Source organism: Marmota flaviventris, chromosome 11 (genome assembly GCF_047511675.1).
Source record: "Marmota flaviventris isolate mMarFla1 chromosome 11, mMarFla1.hap1, whole genome shotgun sequence".
Lineage (NCBI taxonomy): Eukaryota > Metazoa > Chordata > Mammalia > Rodentia > Sciuridae > Marmota > Marmota flaviventris.
The window spans coordinates 93,378,591-93,400,900 of record NC_092508.1 but is presented as its reverse complement, the minus strand read 5'-3'; the positions used below and the strand labels follow the sequence as shown (position 1 = coordinate 93,400,900).

Genomic DNA, 22,310 nt, shown 5'->3' with positions numbered 1-22,310 from the left:
TTTGCCTGTTACATTCTTTTTAATGCTATGATTTTACCTTTCTATTAATTTCAGCCGTGGATTGATCTTTATCTCATGTTACATTTGGGACATTTGTGCATAAATGTTTTTAGACTTTTCTCACCACTGTTCATCATTGTGATAACGTGGGATGTTAGTGGTTTGTTTTACTTTGTAAAAGCTCTAGCAACCTAAAATGCTCCTGTATCCCAACCATTTCCAAACAATGGAGGCAACTTTGTGGTTATTTAAGAAGCTGTGACTAATTTAAAAAAAAAGAAAAAGAAAAAGTCATGCCATTTTGCACATCTTTTTTTAAAAATATATATGTATTTGGTGATTCAAGTAAAAATTATACTTTGCCTTTATTCAGATGATGCTCTTAAAAGCATACTATAGATACTAAAGATAGTTGGCACACATTTAGAATATGCACCATACTTTGTTTCTAGGATTTAAAGAAAATAAAATCAGTTGTTAATGAAATGTTCTTAAAAATCTTTCTTCTTTGATATTTGTTCAAGTGTCAATATCAGATTCAAAGTTCTTTGTAATTTGTTTTTAAATGTAGCTCCTTAGGAGATAGACATATGTTTTAACTTGATAAAATAGATACGTATTAGCAATAAAATAGCAGATTTTCTAACAAAAAGCAGAAATATAGTCAGAATATTTTATTAAGTAATATTGTCTGGAGAACATTTTCAAATATATACCTTTAGTTTTTTGCATGGTTGTTAAGTCTGAACAATTAAGATATACTCTGAAAGAAAAAAGAAGAAACTCAGCAAAATGTTTTTTTGAAAAGGAAATTTTAAAAGTTCTTTTGTACAAATGAGAGTGAAGAATGCACCTATTCATAATGGAGCAATAAACAGTATAGTGTTCTTTGAAAATTCATTTCTTCTTTCTGTTTACTGTAATTCTATAACATTTCATCCTCATAGTATAATAATCAAAGGAGATTGAGGGCATGAGAAAGATTGGGCATTTGTAAGAGTATTAATGCAGAAAAAGTGGGTAATTTTTGAGAATGGTATCATCATCTTTTCTTATTTTTCAATGTATTTTACCTTATGTGGAAACACATTGAAGGAAAAATATCTTAAGATACTCAATAAATCTGACTAATGAAAGTTCATGTGAGAAAAAAATAACAGGGATATATATAATGTATTTTAATGTATACATTGTTGATAATTTTAGTGTTAACAGTTTTAAAAATGGTTTACATCATATGGATAATGAATGAGATGGTTATGTCAGAACTTAGTTACTCCTTAATATAATGTTTCCTTATATTCTCAGACATAATTTTTTCTTTTTAGATGTTAACCTATTATTACTACCTCTTTGCATAAAAGATATTCCTTTTATAGAACGTTTTTCAAGCATTGAGTTAACCAAATGGCACCAGAATAAGTACTGGAAAATAAACGAAATATGCTACTATCTTATCCTTGATGCTGGAGATACTTTTCAACTAATATGCTTGATATATTTTTGAGGAATTAACTTGGAATAAAACTCATTATAAAAAAGGTTGAGAGGCAATCAAAAGAGAAATGTCACTTTTGTCTGATGAGAGATTATGAGAGGGAAGTGACCTCAATAAAGATATCAATGACAGTAAAGAATAAAGGAATTACAGCTTTTTATGATGCTCCAGTTTTCTGTGGTCCAAAAAGTTTATATATAAGGATTTCAGCATTTAAAATATGTCTTGTTTATTTACTAGTGGGGGGGAAAAAAGGCCAACTGAAGACTAAGTCCTTTCATATTAAGTCTACTAGATTTTTTTAATACCATTCATTTTGATTAAATAATTTAATATCTAGAATGTAAATGTATGGCTTTAGGAGCAGTATTGGAAATGAAATCTGCTAGTCATTGGAAAAGCCTTTGAGTGATTGTCTAAGAGGAGGTAATATGAAATTTTTTTTCCCCATCTGGATTTGTAACAAGAAGCTGCAAGTCAGGAAAACTCCTAAATGTTCTACTTATGAAAAATAGTTCTGAAATTTATTTCCAAATGCCTGCTTTACAATTACAGAAAGATGAAGGAAAATGCCTTAGAAATTAATCACAGTGAAAAATATGACAAACTGGTTGATGAATGCAATAAGTTTTCAAGTGTTTTGGGTAAGCAAAAACAGAGGATAAAGCAAATGTCCATCATCCAGGTGAAGATTGCCAGTACACAGCATTTACACTATATTCTGAGCACAAACTAAGAGGGAATAGATTAAAAGAACAAAAATTAGATGAAAACAGCAAAATGTGTTTGATCAAGATTCTGTAAAGGCTATTGTGGGAGTAGATATATAAGTAAAAAAATTCCACTAGCTGCAAATTTGAAAACCCTGAAATTTATATCCTCTTTGATACTGACTTACTGCTTCTATTGCCACCACCACCATCCAGAAAAGCTAGATAATTGTCTTGATGTTTTTCATCACAAAAGAACAACACTATAACTTAGTCTAAAAATACACTGAACTTTTTTTAATATTAATTTTTAGTACATATTTTAACTTAGTACTCAATAGACTAAACTTTTATCTTTAGTACAAATGGTCTGGAATAGATCCTAGCTTTCTTTATAACATTGCCCAAATAAAGAAAGCTCAACATGATTTTTACCCTTTTCAGGCTGTATGAATTAATTTCCAGTAATTCCATTGGTTCTGTGTTGCATCGAATGAGATTGTTTTAAAATAAAATACAAAGTGTTCCATTTTAGTTTTATAGAATGTGGTTTTCTTTACAGTTCAGCATTATATATCTTGAAGGAACTCAATCTTCTTTGAAATATTTCTAAAACAACTTTGTGGTAATTGAAAGAAGCACAGTGATATATAAATATTAAATAGGAAATAATCATTTTAAGTTATATGTCATTGATTTTGGAAATTTTGTATTTTTGTTTGTGGTGGGAGAATGAAGGAAATGTGTGCTTTTAACAGGTACTCTGAAACCTAAGATTTATTGACTCAACACTCATGCATTTCCATTGTCATGACTGATGATAATTACCATGCTTTTGCTTGGCATGAAAAAATAGGTTAAGGTAACCTTAGTTCTGACCTTCCAGGGGCTTACAAGTAAAAACAGATACACTTAATAGGAAATGTTTGTTTTGTCCAAAATAATTTCTAAGATGTCTTCCAATTGATAGAGTCCAATGAAAACATTATTTTAGCATTTTTCTCAAGATATTGATAAAAGTAATAAATATTTTTTAGTTATTTTCTAGTGTGAAATTTTCAGTTGGGCAAAATTAAAATTTTTTTCCTTCCTCTACAATTGTGTGTTGCTCAGGAAATATAACCTTGTGGTATTATATGAATTGCTTTATATTTTCATTGGATAACTGATTTTGCCTTCCAACAGGAAAAAATTCAGATCCAGTTATCACAGTCATTTGAAAAAGAGGAGAAGCCCTTGAAAGATGAAGCAGAAAAAGAAAAGGCCAGTGATAAGTTGCCCAGAAAAATGTTATCAAGAGGTTTGCAATTTTTTTAACATAATTTTAGTTTCACTCTCAATAATTTCATCCTTTATCCCTCAATAATTATATATAATAAAACTGTATTAAAAACAACTCAGAGCAGCCCAGGTATGGTGACAAATACCTGAAACCCCAGCAATTCAGGAGTCTGAAGCAAGAGGATCTTAAGTTTGAAGCCAGCCTTAGCATCTTTGCAAAACCCTGTTTCAGTATAAAAAATGAGAAGTACTGGGCCCTTTGTCATAGTGAGAAAGGGCCCTGGATTTAGTCTCCAGTACAAAATTAAAAAAAAAAAGGGGGGGGGGGTGGGCAGACTGGAGAGAGACCCTGTAGTATTTATTTATCTGGTCTAACATACTTCTGTACATCAGTTAGATGCTTTGGCCAAAAATGGCAGGCAGCACATACTCATCACTAAGGAAGATACTCCACTTGATCTTGCTTGTCTGTCTTTCATACTGAAATACTGAAATCATTATAATTTGTATGTTAAACTGGATGTGATGGTGCACACCTGTAATGCCAGTAGCTCCAGAAGCTGAGGAAGGAGGAATGCAAGTTCAAAGCCATCCTCAGCAACTTAGTGAGACTTTAGCAACTTATTTTACACACACACACATATATACACACACACACACACACACACACATACACACATATATATTTATACATATACATATATGTATATACTTCATTAATTTCCTTATGATATAAAGAACTGATGCCATGATATTTAGTGCCCCATAAGACTATTCTTGGAAACCCAGAATGTTTATCTTTCATAAAAAGTTTTGAAAGTCTTCACCATCATTTCAGTTATGTTCATGAGTATTATAAACTGCATAAGGATATTATATTTTAAAGGAAAGAAACATGACTTTAAAAAATATTTTGAAAGCAAGCCTTTGCTAATAGACATGAAAGAATTCTAAATACGTAAAATTATTCTTGGAGAACTAAAATTCTTATCTACTTCAAAATTACTGTCTCCATTTACTTTCATAAGTGAGGTGAACTTTTAATTTGATACAAATATGGTTAATTATCTAAATCATTTGAATTTTTTACCTAAGGAAGTATTTTTTAATATGAGGGTGTGGTGAGTATGTAAGAGAATCTTAAAAGAATTCAGAGTAAATTATTCTGACATGTGTGAGAGGTTCATTTTTTTTAAGAATATGCATGTCCATGTAGTTATATAAACCTATGTCATGCACATTATACAAGAGTAGAAAAATTGTAATCATTTGAGTTGATAAATTTCTTTTCCTACTTTGTCAATTTTTTTTTTTTTAAATGTGGGGCATCTCGTTTAAAGTATACATCAGATGTAAAAGGGAAAAGGATTTGTTTTCAAACAACTTTATACTGGATTTTTGTGTTGTTGTTTTTTAGATTCCAGTCAAGAATACACTGATTCAACTGGCATAGATCTACATGAATTTTTAGTAAATACATTAAAAAACAATCCCAGGTAAAAATTATATTTATAAGGTTTACATTGCTTCTAGAGTACAATAATTTTGCTATATATTTTCATTATTGAGTTAGAGTATTAAAGTAAGATAGCAGATATTTGAAGTACCCCAAAGGCATTTTAGTTTTTTAGGGCTCAGATGTTGTTGGTCTACTGTATGCACACGTATAAATATTTTTTTGCATTATGCATGTTATCATGATGTAAAAATTCATAACTTTTAGGTATTTGAGGAAATACAAAATCACCAAGATAGGCTCTGATGTGAAATTGAGAGATGGTATTAGTCATTAGAAAAAAAGAAAAATATATGGCTTCTCATAGTGCACCCAACCAAATTAAGAATTCATTGTATTCATTTATAATGAGATCTTAAAGGTAATTAAATGCAGAATTTTTGTTCTTTATTGCTGAGTTGGCAAACATTTACTTCCAAAGCTTTTTTTTTTTTAAAAAAAAAAACAAAAACCTCCAATTTACCCCCAAAGCTTTTTTTTTTAACAAATGCAAAAGTTTTTTAAGTTGGCTGCACAGATTTTTAAATGTACAATTTAATGGTTTTCAGTATATTCACAGATATGCACAAGTATCACAGTTTTAGAACTTTTTCATCACCCTGAAAAGAACCCAGTAACCTCTAACTATCCCTATGCTAATAGTAATAATGAAATTATTATTTTATTATAATCTAATCTGTTTTTTGTTCCTATAGATTTCCGATTTGGACATCTCTTTGAATGAAATTATATAACATGTTTTTTAATGACTGACTTTAATTCACTTAATAAGGTTTTCAAGATTCATCCATGTTGTAGCATGCATTAGTACTTTATTTTTCTTTGCCTTTTTTTAGTATATAAAAGTTAACAACTCGTGATGTCTAATGAACAATGAAAAAATTGTTTTTACTAATATCAGTGTGGGTTTAGGAAGTTGAAGCTAATATTAAGTTTTGTGAAAAATAAAGTTTACTTAATAAATGGCTTATTTTCTCAATGAAGCAAATGGCTAATTGCCAGTTATAAATGTCCCACAATTAGTGGTAAGTACAGCAAATTTTCACTAAAGTTTTCAGAATGAAATATTGCCTGGTAATTTCTAGATTTGTTTTTATTGATATGAAAATTTAGTCAATTTTTAATCCAGGCATGGTGGCACATGCCTGTAATCCCAGGAAGTCAAGAATTTGGAGCGGGAGGATTGCAAGCTCAAGGCTAGCCTAGGCAACTTAGCAAGACCCCCAACTCAAAACAATTTTTCCTTTCTGGATCATTTGCATTTTGAAATTTTTCTTCATATCACTAAATCTTCTTTATTTTGTTATTAGCCCAATAAATAAACTCAATTTTAACTGTTAAATAATGAGTTATCTGGAATTTCTGTTTGCAAGAAATATTTTCAGTGGCCTAAGTACAATCGTTACTGAATTAGAACCTATATACCTGAAGAACACTTTGACAGAGATTATACTACTAATTTTATTCCTGTTTTTGAATTTTATAGCCATGTTGTGTAGGTTTTATATGTACTTCTTTTATTGGAGGTAATATTTAAATTATTTCTCACTTTTTGCAGAGATTTGACCCAGGGCATATAAAATAGTGAATTACAAGGTGTTCAGATAGAAGCTTTATTGTTTTCTGCTTTTTTAATTTGCTACTGGTCCACCAGCTATACATACTTTCTCTAAAGTTAGTTCTGGTACAATGAATTGAAAACTGAAAACTAACAGATTGTTGCCTTTTTGTGTTAGCTTTAAATACTAGTTTATTAATCAGTTTAATTGAAATAAATGTGTTTACTGTGTCTTAAACAATTAATATGTATTTGTTCCTTTTAAAGCTTATACAGTAGCAATTTCAGTAAGTACGTCTACCTTTAGATGGTTTTGATTCACCTGCCAAACATTAATATGCCTTAAGAAAAGCAACTGTGTATCCATTAGTTCTAGTCCTATATATAATACTCCTACAAAGAATTATTAACTTTTAACTTATGTCAATAACCAAAAGACCTAACCTTGATAGTAGATTTGAAAATTTGGAATTGTGAACTAAGCACTGTGAATAGAAGGTAGAAGGTGTAAAACTTAGAACCTTAGCTGAGTTATCACTCGTATTTGCCTAGCAAGTCCTACTAAAAGCAGGGGATTTTTATTTAAATAGTATGCAACCCAGATAATAATAGAAAATCCTCTGCAATTCATATATCTAAATTTTAAGGGGGAAAGTCCTGTTGTGTCAAGAGCACAATTTTTATATTTTATTTTCTTTCATAGAGACATTAGAATTTTTTTTTCCCAATGGAACTCTGAGTTGCCTGCTTCAGATGCTTTTTTAAAAAAATAAGAGTGTATAAGCCAAGTGCATGCCTGTAATCCCAGCAACTCAAAAGGCTGAGGCAAGAGAGGATCACAAGTTCAAGACCAGCTTTAGCAACTTAGTGAGACACTGTCTCAAAATAAAAAATAAAAGGGGCTGGGATGTGGCTCAGTGGTAAAGCACCCTGGGTTTAACCCCTAGTACCAAAAATAAACAAATAGTATAAAATATATCAAAAAAATTACTGAAAATTGTATGATCTCAAAATAAATTGACCCTAAAAGCTGAGATAAAAAGAGATCTTATAGGGGTGGGGTTGTAGCTCAGTGGTAGAGCGCTTGCCTCATACATGTGAGGCCCTGGGTTTGATCCTCATCACTACATAAAAATAAATAAAAATAAAGATATTTTAATAAAAGGTCTTAAGCTAAGCAAATACATTCTTTGGGGGAAACATTTATGAAATAGAAATCCCCATCCTTCCCCAAAAATTTAAGGAGGGATATTTAAAGACCTTCTGGATAAAATAATTTCATTAATTTATTCCATGCAAAAAATATATTTGGTGGTTTTTTAATATACATATAATACAAATAACTAACAATACTGATGAAATAAGATAATAATTGTGATAAATGCTATTGAAAAAAGAAATGAATTTAAGAAAAGCATATTAAGAGGATATTTTAGGCAAAGAGAACAGCATATTCAAGGAACAGAGATAAGCAAGAATACGAATAGTTTAATTGAGTTAGGTCAGGCAGTGAGGCTGGAGAGATTGATGAAGACCAGTTTATGCCTGTTCTTGTAGGCCATGTTACAGAAGTTCAGTTCTAAGAGCAGTGGGAAACCCATAGCAGATTTAAGCAAGGGAATACATGGTCACGTATATATATTCTTAAAAGATCATTATCCAAAAGAAAATGTGGTATATATGCACAGTGGAATATTTCTCAGCCTTAAAGAAGAATGAAATTATGGCATTTGCAGGTAAATGGATGGAACTGAAGAATATCATGCTAAGCAAAATAAGCCAATCCCAAAAAAACAGAAGCTGAATGTTTTTTTCTAATGTGTGGATGCTAATTCATAATAAGGGGCAGGGGAAGAGGGTTAGGGAAGAATAGAGGTACTTTGGATTAGGCAGAGGGGAGTAAAAGGAGGGGAGAGAGAGTATTAGGGTGGAAAGGATAGAAGAATCAATCGGACATTATTACCCAATGTACATATATGATTACATGACTAGTGTGATTCTACATCATGTACAACCAGAAAAATGAGAAGTTATACTCTATTTATGTATGATGTGTCAAAAGACATTCTACCATTGTATATTACTAATTAGAACAAATTTTTTAAAAAAGATTATCCAGCTGGGCACAGTGGCGCATGCCTGCAGCTTAGAGGCTAGGCTGGAGGATCACAAATTAAAGCCAGCCACAGCAACTTAACAAGGCCCTAAGTAACTCAACAAGATCCTGTCTTCAAAAAAAGTAAAATAAAAAGGGCTGGAGATGTTGCTCAGTGGCTAAGCACCCCTGTATTCAATTCCTGGTACAACCCCCCAAAAATCTATATAATACATCATATATATTATATATTATTATCCATGCTTCATAAAGAATAGATTGGGGAAAAAAATACGGAAATATACAGGGAAAGAGTATTTACTGCCATTATAATAATCAAGCCAGAGATCCAATGGAAAAAATAAAAGGCAGACAAAATTTTTAGCAGACATTAACAGAGTAGGAGAATTAGAAAAAGAATGGTACAGGCCTGAAATTCTTATGCTTCTAATATGACACACTGGGTATGAGGTGATACTAAGATAGAGAGTATGAAAGAATCAGGTCTGAGGGCAAAATTGAATGTTGCTAGAATTTGTGTTAAAATGTAATTTTCTTCTCAGCTTTTGGGTTTGAAATCACCAGGTAGACATAGTTTTCTCTTGACTTTTTAAACTAGTGAAAAATGTGACTAAATATTTGTTGAATATATGAACTTTCTATGGAGTTCAGCATGTTAGTTTTATGACACTTGTTTTGCAGTATACAGAGAGAATCAAACTCATGATTGATGCATAGACTTTCAGGTGACCTAATCCAGATCTGTTAACTCCTGTATTAAAATTTGAAAAGATTCTCCTATATACTGTTTATTTTAGAGAACCATTAACCCTTTGATCTCAGTTTCTTTTTTTAGTTTTCTGTGGACACAACATCTTTATTTTTTATGTGGTGCTGAGGATCAAACCCAGCACCCTGCGCATGCCAAGCAAGCGCGCTGCCACTTGAACCACATCCCCAGCCCATCATTTTTTTAATTCTTATTCTTAAAATTTGGAAGACAGAACTGAATGATTTGCTTCTACCCTTAAGGTTATGTTAGGTTGACGGGAGAGGGGTTGTTTTGTTTTGTTTTTCCACATGCACATGAAATTTCCAGAGAGCATAGAAAAACTAAAGCAATGTTCTTGTTTTGTGCACCTTTGTGAAGTGGTACCATTAATTTGTTACAGCCTTACTGTACTAAATAGGACCCTGGAGTGCTAATTTGTTGTATATGTTGGACATCTTTGGTTTCACTTTGATATTTCTGGGAATAGTTCTCAAAGCCTTAAAAGTACACAATAGCAATTTACAGAATGATTGAAAAGTCCTTCTTTTCTGTGATAGTTAGTAATGTAATTTATACTTCTCTGCTGTAGCGACATCTGCATACTAGCATTATATTCCCTTAGGAGTATTCCTGTTATTAACAATACAGGTTCTTCAGAGTACTGTTTCTATGGAGTTCAGCATGGTAACAAAGCCATGAGCTTAAGTAAAGATGGCTGTTTTCCTGCTAACTCTCAGCTTTATTGAATGAGGAAGAAAAACTAATCTACTCCATATATTTTAAGAGCAAACTATAGCATAATGATACTTAGCAGAACAGAATGCATTTAAGAATGGCCACGTTTGGTAATTGTTAAAGTTGTGTGTATATTACACACTCTCTCCACAGGTGTGCATTTGTGTGTGAAAAATTCCATAATGAAAATTTAAACAGAAAAAAATCATTTTTCAGTATCTTAAAACATTTGTTAGAAAGCATGTAAATATTTTCACATCAAGCTTATGATAGTTCTAAGTGTATAAAGGGGAAAATAGCTATGAAAATTCATAACCTGTTGGCATTTATGATTAAGCTTTTACATACAAAAGTCTTCATACTTTGTTTCAGGGACAGAATGATGCTGCTGAAATTGGAACAAGAAATTTTAGATTTCATTGGTAATAATGAGTAAGTCCTGACATTTAACAAGAAAAAAATTATCATCACAGTTCTTCTTGACTTACTAAATTGGTTTTTCTTCTACTTCTAGGTCTCCACGTAAAAAATTCCCCCCAATGACATCTTACCATAGGATGCTATTACACAGAGTAGCCGCTTACTTTGGATTAGACCACAATGTTGATCAGAGTGGGAAGTCTGTCATAGTAAACAAAACTAGCAATACAAGAATGTAAGTGTCAAGAGATGTAGGTACATGTTATATGTCTATGTACTAATACTTACCTTCCCACAGCATCTTTCATCTCAGGGTTTCCACATGTTTTAGCAATCTAAATAAATGTCATGATAACCGTATGTGATATTACCTACAAATACATTTAGCTCACTAGGAAAAAATGGACCCACCTGGACTGAAATAAGAAAGATGAGTCCGGGACACATGTTTTGAATAATTAACTCAGAATATAATATCAGCCATGTTTGTTAGCTACTCTCTATTAAAAATTTTTTTAATTTACATAATTTAAATAGCCATGGCCAGCCTCAGGCAAATTAGTTTTAGTTTTTGTTTTTAATGAGCAGAATTTGTCTTTACGATTTTTTTTTTTTTTTTTTTACAAATTTTCACATTTAATTTATCTCCTCTCTATCACTTTACTACCCTTTCCAAAAGCCCATTTTTGCTCCTTTCCTCTAGCAGACCTCAAGAAATTGTGACTGTTGGTTAATATAGCATCATCCATATTGCTACATTCCCTTCCTGGGCTATGTATGTAAAACTTGCTGAGGAAATTATTTTAAATGGTTACGAGGAGCTTTTGTTTTATAGTATTGGTAAAGTAGATAATCAATGCTGATATTGCAAGTAGAAGGCCCCATGCAGAGACATTCAAGTTATTACATGTACATAGCACCTATTCTATTTGTAAGTCTTATCCTAAAGCAGTTTGTTAAGTTCATCTTAAATTTGGTATCTGCCTTTCAAAAGGATTTTGTTTCTTAATTTCATATGTGGCAGCATGGGACAATAGTAATAAACAGCAGTTGACTTCAGATGCTATAAATAATATTCTTTAATCCATTATTTTTCTACCTTTCCTGAAATCGGACTTTTCTCAAAGTCTTGTGTTTGAACCATGTAGTTTGCACATTTAAATTTAAATCATCTTTGTCCCTTCTGCTATAAAGACCTTTATCTTTATAGCTACCATATTGCTTACTGGAACTAAATTGGTTTTCTTCCATTTCAAATAGTCTTTTGTCAACTAAATAGATACATTTGGTATTTTTAAAACAATCATTCCTACAAGTAAAATTAATAAACATAGTTGTCTTGGGTGAAAGGCCCTCTCTTTAGGGATTATTTAAAAAATGTGGATCTGATTTGATTTTCATCTGTTGACTCCTTGCTCTTAAAATATTGTTATCAGTTAGTCTTTTTCCAATTAGTTATATAATGGCTAAACTAGGATATTAATCATTAAGATATGAGCTGAACTAAAAGTGAACAAAATTTTTAACTTAACCAAATTCATTTAACCAATACCTTTCAACATTACTCAGAGCTGCTGGATTCCTAAGCACATGTACATTAGCAGGCATTTTGACTAACATTTTGACTGATGACTCTAAGGTTTTCAATACAGTGTAACCTCAGTTATTTGAATTATATGAATTATGTCAGAAAGCTTTAGGGTTCTCTTTATCATGGTAATTAGTAGTTTAGCTAAGCAGAGCTAATTATGATGTGCTTAAAGAAGTCTGGGTTGATAACGTAATTACTACTAAACATTTCGGATCATTGAAGTTACACTGTATTTTTGTTTTATATCTTCTGGGATATGAAGAAGGTTGTAAATCGGAAAACCTTAGAGATCTGCTCCACATTGAATAAAAACAAACTTACCTTTTCCTCATAGGGAGATTACCCGCTCCAGCCTTGAACCAGTGGTGTTGTGGATGTCAACAACCCGGTGTCCACTGGGGTGTCTCAATGGAGCGGGAAGTTGGCGATTGCAGGGCAGTAAATTCAGGCATCTATAAAACAAAGAGGTAAGACAGTCTTAAGGTTAGCGGAAATGCCTGCCAATGTTATTTGGTGTGGGGAATCCAGCTGCTCTTAGAAAAGTTGCCAGGCCCTTGGTTAAACCTTAGAGTTCACTTTGGAATAACAATCTTTCACTCAACTACAATCTCCTTGAGTAAGAAAATGTGAGTTTGAACAACTACTAAAATAGATGTCATTAGTAAATGAGGCAATCATATGACAAAAACAAGATACTGCCATTGTCAGAACCAAATAGATAATCTTCCAAATCCCAAAGGAAAGCATTCTTCCCATAATTTTGATTACAAAGCTGTTTGTATTCCTTTTTACTTTTTATATAGCTTTATGCAGATATCTACTCCATTTCACACATCTAAATCTGTTTTATAATAGAGATTTCTTTTGCTTGTTTAAATTATTCTCATTTTTAAATCTTCTACATAATTTACAGGAGTCGGTACTTTATTAAAAATTCACATTACAACAAATATTCAGCAGTGTTATTTGGGTCCTATATATAATGAAATGTTAGTTTCTGAAAATGGGCGATTTGGGATTATGATTAGGAATTTTCTAAGAGTATTCACATGCTTATGTACCTTTATAATAAACATGTGTACATATACAGATATATATTTATTTATATCTGTATATATTTATATATATTTGAACCTGATTTTAAAAACTAATAAGATTCATTAAGATTTTGTGACTATTAGATCTGTTTTTCTATATCATATATTTTAAAAGAAAAATTCACTGTTAGAATAGAATGACATTAAGTCCCAGAATTTTATTGAATTAATATTTGAAGCTGGGCATATATTTGGGGAGATGAATTTCATAATTATATTTTCCAAGGGCTAGAACCATATGTCTGTCTTCTAGTATCAGTGGAATTTACAACCTTTCTAGTCTGAAAAGACTAATCTGCTATAAAATGTATTGCTAGGACTTCATATTCATTATTTTAGGTTGCAATGTTCACCTCCAAAAAAGAACTTATCTTTTCTAGCCTGTTAATGTAAAACAAAACCATGCCCTGCTATAATATAGAATTTTTGGTTCCAGGCACTCAGGCCCATAATCCCAGAAGCTTTGAGGGGTGAGGCAGGAGGATCACAAGTTCAAAGCCAGCCTCAGCAACTTAGTGAGGCCCTAAGCAACTTAGAAAGATTCTGTCTCAAAACATTTTTAAAAAGGGTTGAGGATGTAACTCAGTGGTTAAGCACCCCTGGGTTCAATCCCTAGTTACCTATACACACACACACACACTGGGTTCAATCCCTAGTTACCCATACACAAACACACACACACTCAGGAATTTTTAGTAACTTGGGTACATTTTGAAATAGTCTCTTAAGTTTCTAGCTAATTCAACCCAAAATATTTGATTACTTCCAGTTATATAACAGAAGACTAGGCAATATAGGAATGTAATATATACGCTATAGTGCTGTATGTTTTTACATGTACCACATTTTCTTATATATTTAGAGGTGGCAATGGAGAGAAGATATGTAGGCTTTTTGTCAGACTATTCTGGACTCCAGCTATAGCTCAGTCATGTACTTGTCCTTCGACCTTGGATGTTGGCTTAAGCTATTTGAACCTCAATTTTCTCAATAATATTTATAAAAATAACAAACTTCCCCTGAGTGTTTACCATGTTAAATGTTGTTCCTGTATTAATTCATTTCATCTTTAGAACAACTCTGATGATAACCAGGTAACCTAGAGCAAACATGGCATTTTTATACATGCAAGACCTATTATACCAGTAGTTCTTCCCTTCTTATAGATGAGGAAACTGGGAAATAGGTTAAGTAACTTGTGCAAGACCTAAAGCCACTTCCATGACTAAAGCTTGATATTTGAACCTGTAACATGGGATAGTTAGTGTTTTCTTGTGAGATAATTATGAGGAAAAAGTGAGATAAATATCTATTAACGGCACTAATAAGTAACTTATTACTTTTCATTAAATGTTGTTTGATTTTTCTGTAAATACTGTGCATTATCTTTTTTGTTCCTTTGTTTTGTTTTGTTTTTTTAGACCTGATCAGAAATTTAATGAACATATTAAGGATGATAGAGGTGACGACTTTCAGAAACGATATATCCTTAAGAGAGACAACTCTAGTTTTGACAAAGATGATAACCAGGTAACCTAGAGCAAACATGGCATTTTTATACATGCAAGACCTATTATACCAGTAGTTCATTGTTTTAGTCAGCTTTTTCACTGCTGTGACTAAAGGACCCAACCAGCACAATTGTAGAGAAAAAAAGGCTTTTTTAAGAGCTTCACAGTTTTATTTTCAGCTCACAGTCTTAGTCCAGAGGCAGCCGGCTCCATTCCTCCTTGCATGGTGGAAGAGTGTGGTAGAGGAAAGCAGTTCACATGGTGATCAGAAATTAGAGAGAGTCTCTACTTGTCAGATACAAATATATACCCCAAAGCCACACCCCAATTCCCACCTCTTCCAGCAACACCCTCCCATTTCAATTACTACTCAGTTAATCCCTATTGGGGGATTAATTCACTAATTGGGTTAAGACTCTTATAATCCAATCATTTCTCCTCTGAACTGTGAGCTTTGAGGGAACACCACATCTAAACCACAACATTCATTTTCCCAAGAATTAATTGTTCTCTTTTCTTTAGATGAGAATACGTTTGAGAGATGACAGAAGAAGCAAATCTATAGAAGAAAGAGAAGAAGAATATCAGAAAGCTCGAGACCGAATATTTTCCCAAGATGTATGTACCAATATTTAGGACTTTATGTTAGAATACATTCTAATTGCATTGTAGGGTCTCAATTCCTCTTTAATCTATTGATTATGTTTATTATTTTACACATTAGGTCACCTTTTAGAAATATTGACACATTTTGTTTATGTTAATAATTTAATAGTTTACAGAATACTACATTGCAGCACTATTGTAAAATTTCAGAAAAGGTAGAAGCAAATGACAGGAGTTACTGAGACTGTTGGACTTAGTATATGTCTGTAGTTTTTTTCTCCAGACTTCTGACAAAACTTTGGTAACTGTCTATGAGTCATATGTTATAAATCCTATTGATTGTAGTAGACTTGCTTTGATAAATAACTTATTATTTCTTTTAAAATATTCTAATTAATTTTTTATTAATAATCATTTTAACTTTATAAATTATTATAAATGACTAATTATTTTATACATATTTGTCAGAAGAGAATTGATTTGTTTTGTTTTTGTTTTTTGTGGTGCTAAGGATTGAACCCAGGGCCTTGTACATGCTATGCGAGCGAGTACTCTACCACTGAGCTACATCCCCAGCCGGAGAATCAATTTGTTTTTACCAGCATTTGCTAAGCACCTCTTCTTTGCAGTACTCAGTACTCTTCAAGGAATATATATAAATGTATGAAACATGTGCTAACACTGCTACATACAGAAATTTTCTGTGTCTTAAAAGAAAAAGATGAAATAACATTAAAATTCAGACCATTCGTTAAAAGAATTTATAAATTTAACAAATCTCATTGATTACTTACTTAGTAAGTACTATGCTGGGCACTGAAGAACATATCCATTGTCAGTTTATAATAATTTATCCCAAAGCAACCCTGTGTGATCAATACTGTCAATGTTTTTATGCTATACATAGAGAAACTCAGATACCAAAAGGCAAAGCAAAATAGCCAGAATTCACACAGCTAGAAAATAGCAGAGTTGGGATTTCAGTCTCGGTCTGCTGAATGCAGAACCTACATTAGATATACTTTTCTCTCACTAGTTTGTAAGATAAATGAGGTCTGCCCCGATAAGGAGTTAAATAATAACAATATGGTATGTGGTTTGTATAGAGATATGAAGGTAAAATAGGGGACATAGCCATGAAGTACTGCAAACTATGGGACAAGGTGTAGAAGAACCACAAACCAGAATTTGGTAGGGAGTGACAGAATTCTCTTCTGAGAGGAGCTCTACAGGAGTAAAGAGTTAAAAGTATATGGTTAGTATATGCATAGGCCCAGAGGTAAGGGGGAACTTGTCATATAAAGAACTGGAAGAATCAGTGACAGGGTTATAGCCAGGCTGGCATAGGAAGTATAGAAAGTTTAGGTCAGAGAAAACAGGAACCAGGTGACTTGAGCCCTGGAAGTTTGTTAAAGTATCTGGACTTCAGGTGGTGGTGGTCGTGGTGGTGGTGGTTGTGTGTGTATGTGTTTGTGTGTGTGTGTGTGTCTGAAAACTTTTTCTATGAAGGACCATATAATAAATATTTTAGGCTTTTTGAACCATATAGTTTTTCTCACATCACATCTACTCAAATCTGACTTTTAGTGAGACAGTACATAAATAAGTAGTCATGTTCCAATAAAACTTCATTACAGGGCTGGGGTTGTGACTCAGTGGTAGAGTGCTCACTTAGCATCTGTAAGGCCCTGGGTTCAATCCTCAGCACCACATAAAGATAAATGAATAAAGGTATTGTGTCCATCTGTAACTAAAAAAAAAAAAAATTAAATAAAAATTTTTATTAACAGAAATAAGTGGCTGGCTATAGTTTGTTGACTCCTCTGCTAAAGCAGGGATCCATGAAGGGTAGAAGTATAATCACAATGACCTTTGATAGAAATCACCTGGCTTCTCTTGTATAAACTGAATGAAAAAGGCAAAAATTGGTAGCTAGAAAACTGTACAGAAGACTGTTTTAATAAAACAAACAAAAGTGATTGTTGCCTGACTTCAGTTAATAGCACCAAAGGAATTTGACTATAAACTCCATAAAAGCATAGCTGTTTGTTCACTCTGTTAATCAAATATTTATTAAGGGAATGAAGCAGAATCAGTAAACTGGTATATATTTTGAATATATGATAACAAAAATGCATTCACTTGTTTGGAAGAGAATATTTGAATTTCAAATTAATTTGAACCATACAACCAGTGGCATCAAGATACATAGCTATTAAAAGTAAGCACAGTAGTTGGGGCTGGGGTTGTGGCTCAGTGGTAGAGCATGTGCAAGGCCCTGGGTTCAATCCTCAGCACCACATAAAATTAAATAGATGAATAAAATAAAGGTATAGTGTTCAACTATTAAAAAAAAAAAAAAAGCATAGTAGCTGAACACACCTATAACCCCAGTGACTCAGGAGGCTGAGGCAAGAGAATTGCAAGTTCAACACCAGCCTCAACAATGTAGCAAGGCTGTAAACAATTTAGTGAGACCAGCTCAAAATAAAAAATGAGGAGGGCTGGGGATTTAGCTCAATGGCAAAGTGTCTCTAGTACAAAATAAAAATAAGCATAGTATCTCCAAGCTACAAAAAATTCCATTATAATTTATATGTGTATCCTTATTCTTATCACCAATTTGGAGGTTTTTGGGGGGTGGGGATACTTTTTAAATATTATTGCATGTGAATTTTGTTGTCATCATTGGTTTACAAGTGGCATTATGTATTTGACTAAAGCTCAACTTTTTATCTCTCTCCTTTCTTTCTAGTCCCTATGTTCCCAAGAGAATTACATTATTGACAAAAGGTAAGAGAATTTTTGACATCTATTTTGGTAAATATCTGACTGATGTTAATAAAAATTAAAATGTCTTATTCAAATGCCAACAGAATCCAAGACGAGGATGCTAGTAGTACCCAGCAGAGGCGCCAGATATTTAGGTATTGGAAGCATGTTTTCAATGCAGTATTGAAAAATTAAAGCATTTTTTCTTTATTCTTTCTTTTCTTTCCCCTATTAGCTTTTCAAAGTTTTATTTCTAAATTACAGAGTTAATAAAGATGCTTCAGGGAGATCAACCAATAGCCATCAAAGCAGCACTGAGAATGAGTTGAAATACTCAGAACCACGGCCCTGGAGCAGCACAGATTCAGATAGTTCCCTGCGAAATTTGAAGCCTGCTGTAACCAAAGCCAGCAGCTTTAGTGGAATCTCAGTCCTGACAAGAGGTGATAGTTCTGGAAGCAGCAAAAGCATAGGCAGGCTTTCTAAAACAGGTATAAATATCTGCTTAATCCTATCTAATCAAAATATTAGTTTCCTGGTGTTGTCTTAACTTTTTATTATGTGGCTTTGATTATCTAAAATGTAAAATTGCTACCTGTAGTGCACTAACATTATAATTCATTCTTAGAGATAGTTTACAAATTTCAATCAAAATAAAAATTTTTGTTTGTTGTGACAAAATTAGGTAGGTTTGATGGCACACCTCTTGGTGCCCAGAGGTAATTGAAAATTCTTCATTGCTTATTTCTTTTTGGAAAGCATGATTTCTTATTTTCAGTTATTTAATATTGGGTTTTCAGCTAATACTGTCAGGTATTGATTGATATTTTTCATGAAGTCCTATATTTCCCTTTCCAAAATGAATAAAATTGTTAGAAGTTTTTAAGAAATTTAAAAACCAAGGAAAAATAGTATGATGTAACTGTTATCAATGGCTGGAAATTTTAATAGTCTCATTCTCTTAACTGTTTTGTGTTTAGAATACATTGATATATAACTTTTTCTTTTTACATTTTTACTAGTCGGCTTCAATACAAAAGAAGCTTATGTATCCTTTTAGGACCCTTGTAGATATTTATCCCCCCCAGCCCCCGTCCCCAATAAACAGGAAGTTCAGAAATGGCTGTTTCTCCCTGGATTTGGGGGGTTAGTATAGATACCTAGCATTATGCAGGCAAGATTTGAAGGGTTCATTTCAGGGTAACCAAATTTTTAAATACCTGACTATAGCCAGTGCTTTAAATGTTTAAGACTTGTGAATTTCAATTACCACCTTTTTAACTTAAAATATGGATATATTAAAAATATCTTAGTGGCTATGATGTCTTGCTAAAGATAGGCAAATATTATGAATATGAAAAAATCAGCATATGTACCAAATATGCATTTATTTTAAAATGGCCACTTCATGGTTATAATTCTAAAAAAGAACTATTACTGCATTATGAGAAAGTCATTTAGAAAAAGTGCCAAATTAAAACATTTTGAGAACATGTAGTATAAACAGTCTATGTTATCTTCAAAGGTGAAAATAAATATTACTTAATCCTTTAATAGGGAAATGATTTTTTTAATTCCTAGGATAAGTTGATGGAGTTCTTGTCAAGAGCCATTTTGAAACAAAATAGAAACTGTCTTTCCTAAGGCAGTCTATATGGTTCATCATAGTGGTTTATTTCATTTCATTAATGACTCTCCAACTCACTAGGTGCAGTGGCACATGCCTGTAATCCCAGCAACTCAAGAGGCTGATATATAGGAGTATCTAAAGTTTGAGGCCAGCCTCAGCAATTTAGCAAAACCCTGTCTCTAAAATAAAAAAGATTAGTGATATAGCTCAATGGTAATGTGCCCCAAGTTCAGTCCCTAATGCCAAAAAAAAAAAAAAAAGACTGTCTATCCCAAAGTCAACTTTCATTTTCAAAACCTAATCTAACTATATGCATTGTTCATATATTTTCCATTCTTTCATTGTCTCATTGTCCACCGTTAGCCATTATGCTAGAAGTCAATGCCATTTTCCATCTCTGTGGTAGAGAATTACATAGATTGCAAGCATAAAAGCAGTCAGGTTCAGTTATCAAATTAGTTTATTAATTTAGTGAGAAATAAATTTTAAGCTGATGCTAAATGTAAGTACTTGGAATATATTTGGTGCTATCTCTGTCCCTTGATAAGAAAATTGAAAGTTGAGTTTACATTATAGAAATGCTATGATTGTAAGCTGAGAAATGAAATTCTGCAGTGAAACTTGACAGTTTCTCTCAATAGAGAATTTATCGTTTCTGTTATTTCCTACACTATTCTTAATCTTTCTGTATTCTTATAGATAAGGGGTTTCTGATATAAGAGGTTTGCGGCATTTAGCCGTACTAAGTTCTTTTTCCTGGGGGAAAATTGTAATCTGTATATTCCTAGGTGTTAATCTAAAAGGTAAAATATATATAACTTTGTCCTTTTGGGAATGTGGATAATGTGCTTTTTGTGGCTGTCCGTGGCTGATGTTATTATAAACTTGCTTAAGTTGCATGCTTTGGCTATGACTTTTCTGACAACTTAATGTGATCAGTTTGCTTATTAAACTTGTTTGTGTTGGGGGGAGGGTAAGCAAATTGAACAGTAAATCAAAAATAGCCATTGCTTTTATGTGATAACTGCATGTTATGCAATGTGAATTTTATTGTAACATTGTTAAAGCCTATGTTTTTATATAAGGTTTAAAAAATCCATATTTTTCATTACTCCTCCCCTAGGTTCTGAGTCTTCTGGTAGTGTAGGGTCATCTACGGGCTCTCTTTCTCACATCCAGCAGCCTCTTCCAGGTACAGCTCTCAGCCAGTCTTCTCATGGCGCACCTGTCGTCTATCCAACTGTCAGCACTCATAATTCTCTTTCCTTTGATGGTGGCCTAAATGGGCAAGTCGCATCTCCTAGCACTAGCTTCTTTTTGCTTCCCTTGGAAGCTACAGGCATACCACCTGGCAGTATTCTGATCAACCCACAAACAGGTTGGTATCCAGAAAAAGATGTTTATTTCAGTTGAGATAGTAGAAATTATCTGAAAATAAAAGATACTTTTTAAATGTATTATCTGTGCAAGTGTTTGACAGCTTTTTATTTTTCACGAATAACTGACATTTTCCTAAGAACTTTAATAAAAACACCCTAGAAAATTTTAAGACATTTAAATCAGAAGGTACTTTCCAATTTAAAAAAAGTCAAAGAAAAAAACAGAAGACACTTTCCCCTGTGACATCTATGAAATCTTCAAGGCTAAATAATGGCATAACTACAATTAAAGATTAGTTCATTTCCTAGAAATGAGACAGCCACCTTTGAGAGAGCTTCATTCAATAAAACAAATTCTGGGTATGTATTTTATGAAGAAGAACCAAGTAAACAGCTCTTAATCATTATATAAAATGAAGTGGAGAAAAATCCTATACTTAATTTCTGCTGAGAATGTGGTGGTTGTTTTCTACAGAGGAAAAGCTCTGAGATATAATTTGTTGAAAGAAAATGAATAGTCATTATGAATTAGTATTGACCATACATGTTCTTATTTTTTGCAGTTAACTAATAGTACATCTATTGAGCATTTACTTTGTACCATACCCTGTGTTAGGTGTTTTTGAATACTTCATTTATAATCTTTATAACAACCTTGTTAGGTAGGTTAAATCCCCATTTATAAAGAAGGAATCTAAATCTCAGAGAGATATATAAACCACACTTATAATATATTTCACTGTGTTGAGTGACAAAAAATGATTTATAGAGAGAAAACATGATCTTTTAAAAGATTGCAGAAAAATGGAGAGCAGTTTATTGTGTAAGAAAGGATGTTATGCAGGTAATTTAAAAAAATATTGTTTAGTTAAATTTCTCTCCTCTGTATTCTCACTAAATGGGTATCATAGTCAATGAACAGTTTATTTCACATAGTTGATTCTGTTTTTCTTTTATGATAATCCAATGTATTGTTTTCATTCCAATTTTATTTAATATATCAAAAGCAATTTATATAGTTAATTATATCTCTTATTTCTTGCAAGACCATTCAAATATTCCACTGGTGAGAACATGCAAAGAAATTTTAATTTTAAAATTATTTGGAAAGGTAATGAAAGCAATCTTGGATCTTTTGA

The 22,310-nt window shown here is 32.4% G+C and overlaps 1 protein-coding gene across 7 annotated transcripts in view; it reads left to right on the top strand.

The window, feature by feature from the left end:
• The window catches only part of R3hdm1 (R3H domain containing 1), a 94,836-nt gene that overhangs the window by 11,396 nt on the left and 61,130 nt on the right, over nt 1–22,310 (top strand). For 3 of the 7 annotated variants that reach the window (XM_071619222.1, XM_071619221.1, XM_071619220.1), the window contains 10 exons: nt 3,394–3,508; nt 4,907–4,985; nt 10,538–10,597; nt 10,680–10,820; nt 14,695–14,803; nt 15,307–15,402; nt 18,146–18,183; nt 18,267–18,317; nt 18,427–18,653; nt 20,916–21,170. In XM_071619222.1, the coding sequence (XP_071475323.1) occupies nt 3,394–3,508; nt 4,907–4,985; nt 10,538–10,597; nt 10,680–10,820; nt 14,695–14,803; nt 15,307–15,402; nt 18,146–18,183; nt 18,267–18,317; nt 18,427–18,653; nt 20,916–21,170 (1,171 nt within the window). Of the gene's footprint in view, nt 1–3,393; nt 3,509–4,906; nt 4,986–10,537; nt 10,598–10,679; nt 10,821–12,516; nt 12,644–14,694; nt 14,804–15,306; nt 15,403–18,145; nt 18,184–18,266; nt 18,318–18,426; nt 18,654–20,915; nt 21,171–22,310 lie in introns of those variants that run through there. The other 4 variants (XM_071619225.1, XM_071619224.1, XM_071619223.1 and 1 more) reach the window with 3 other exon arrangements.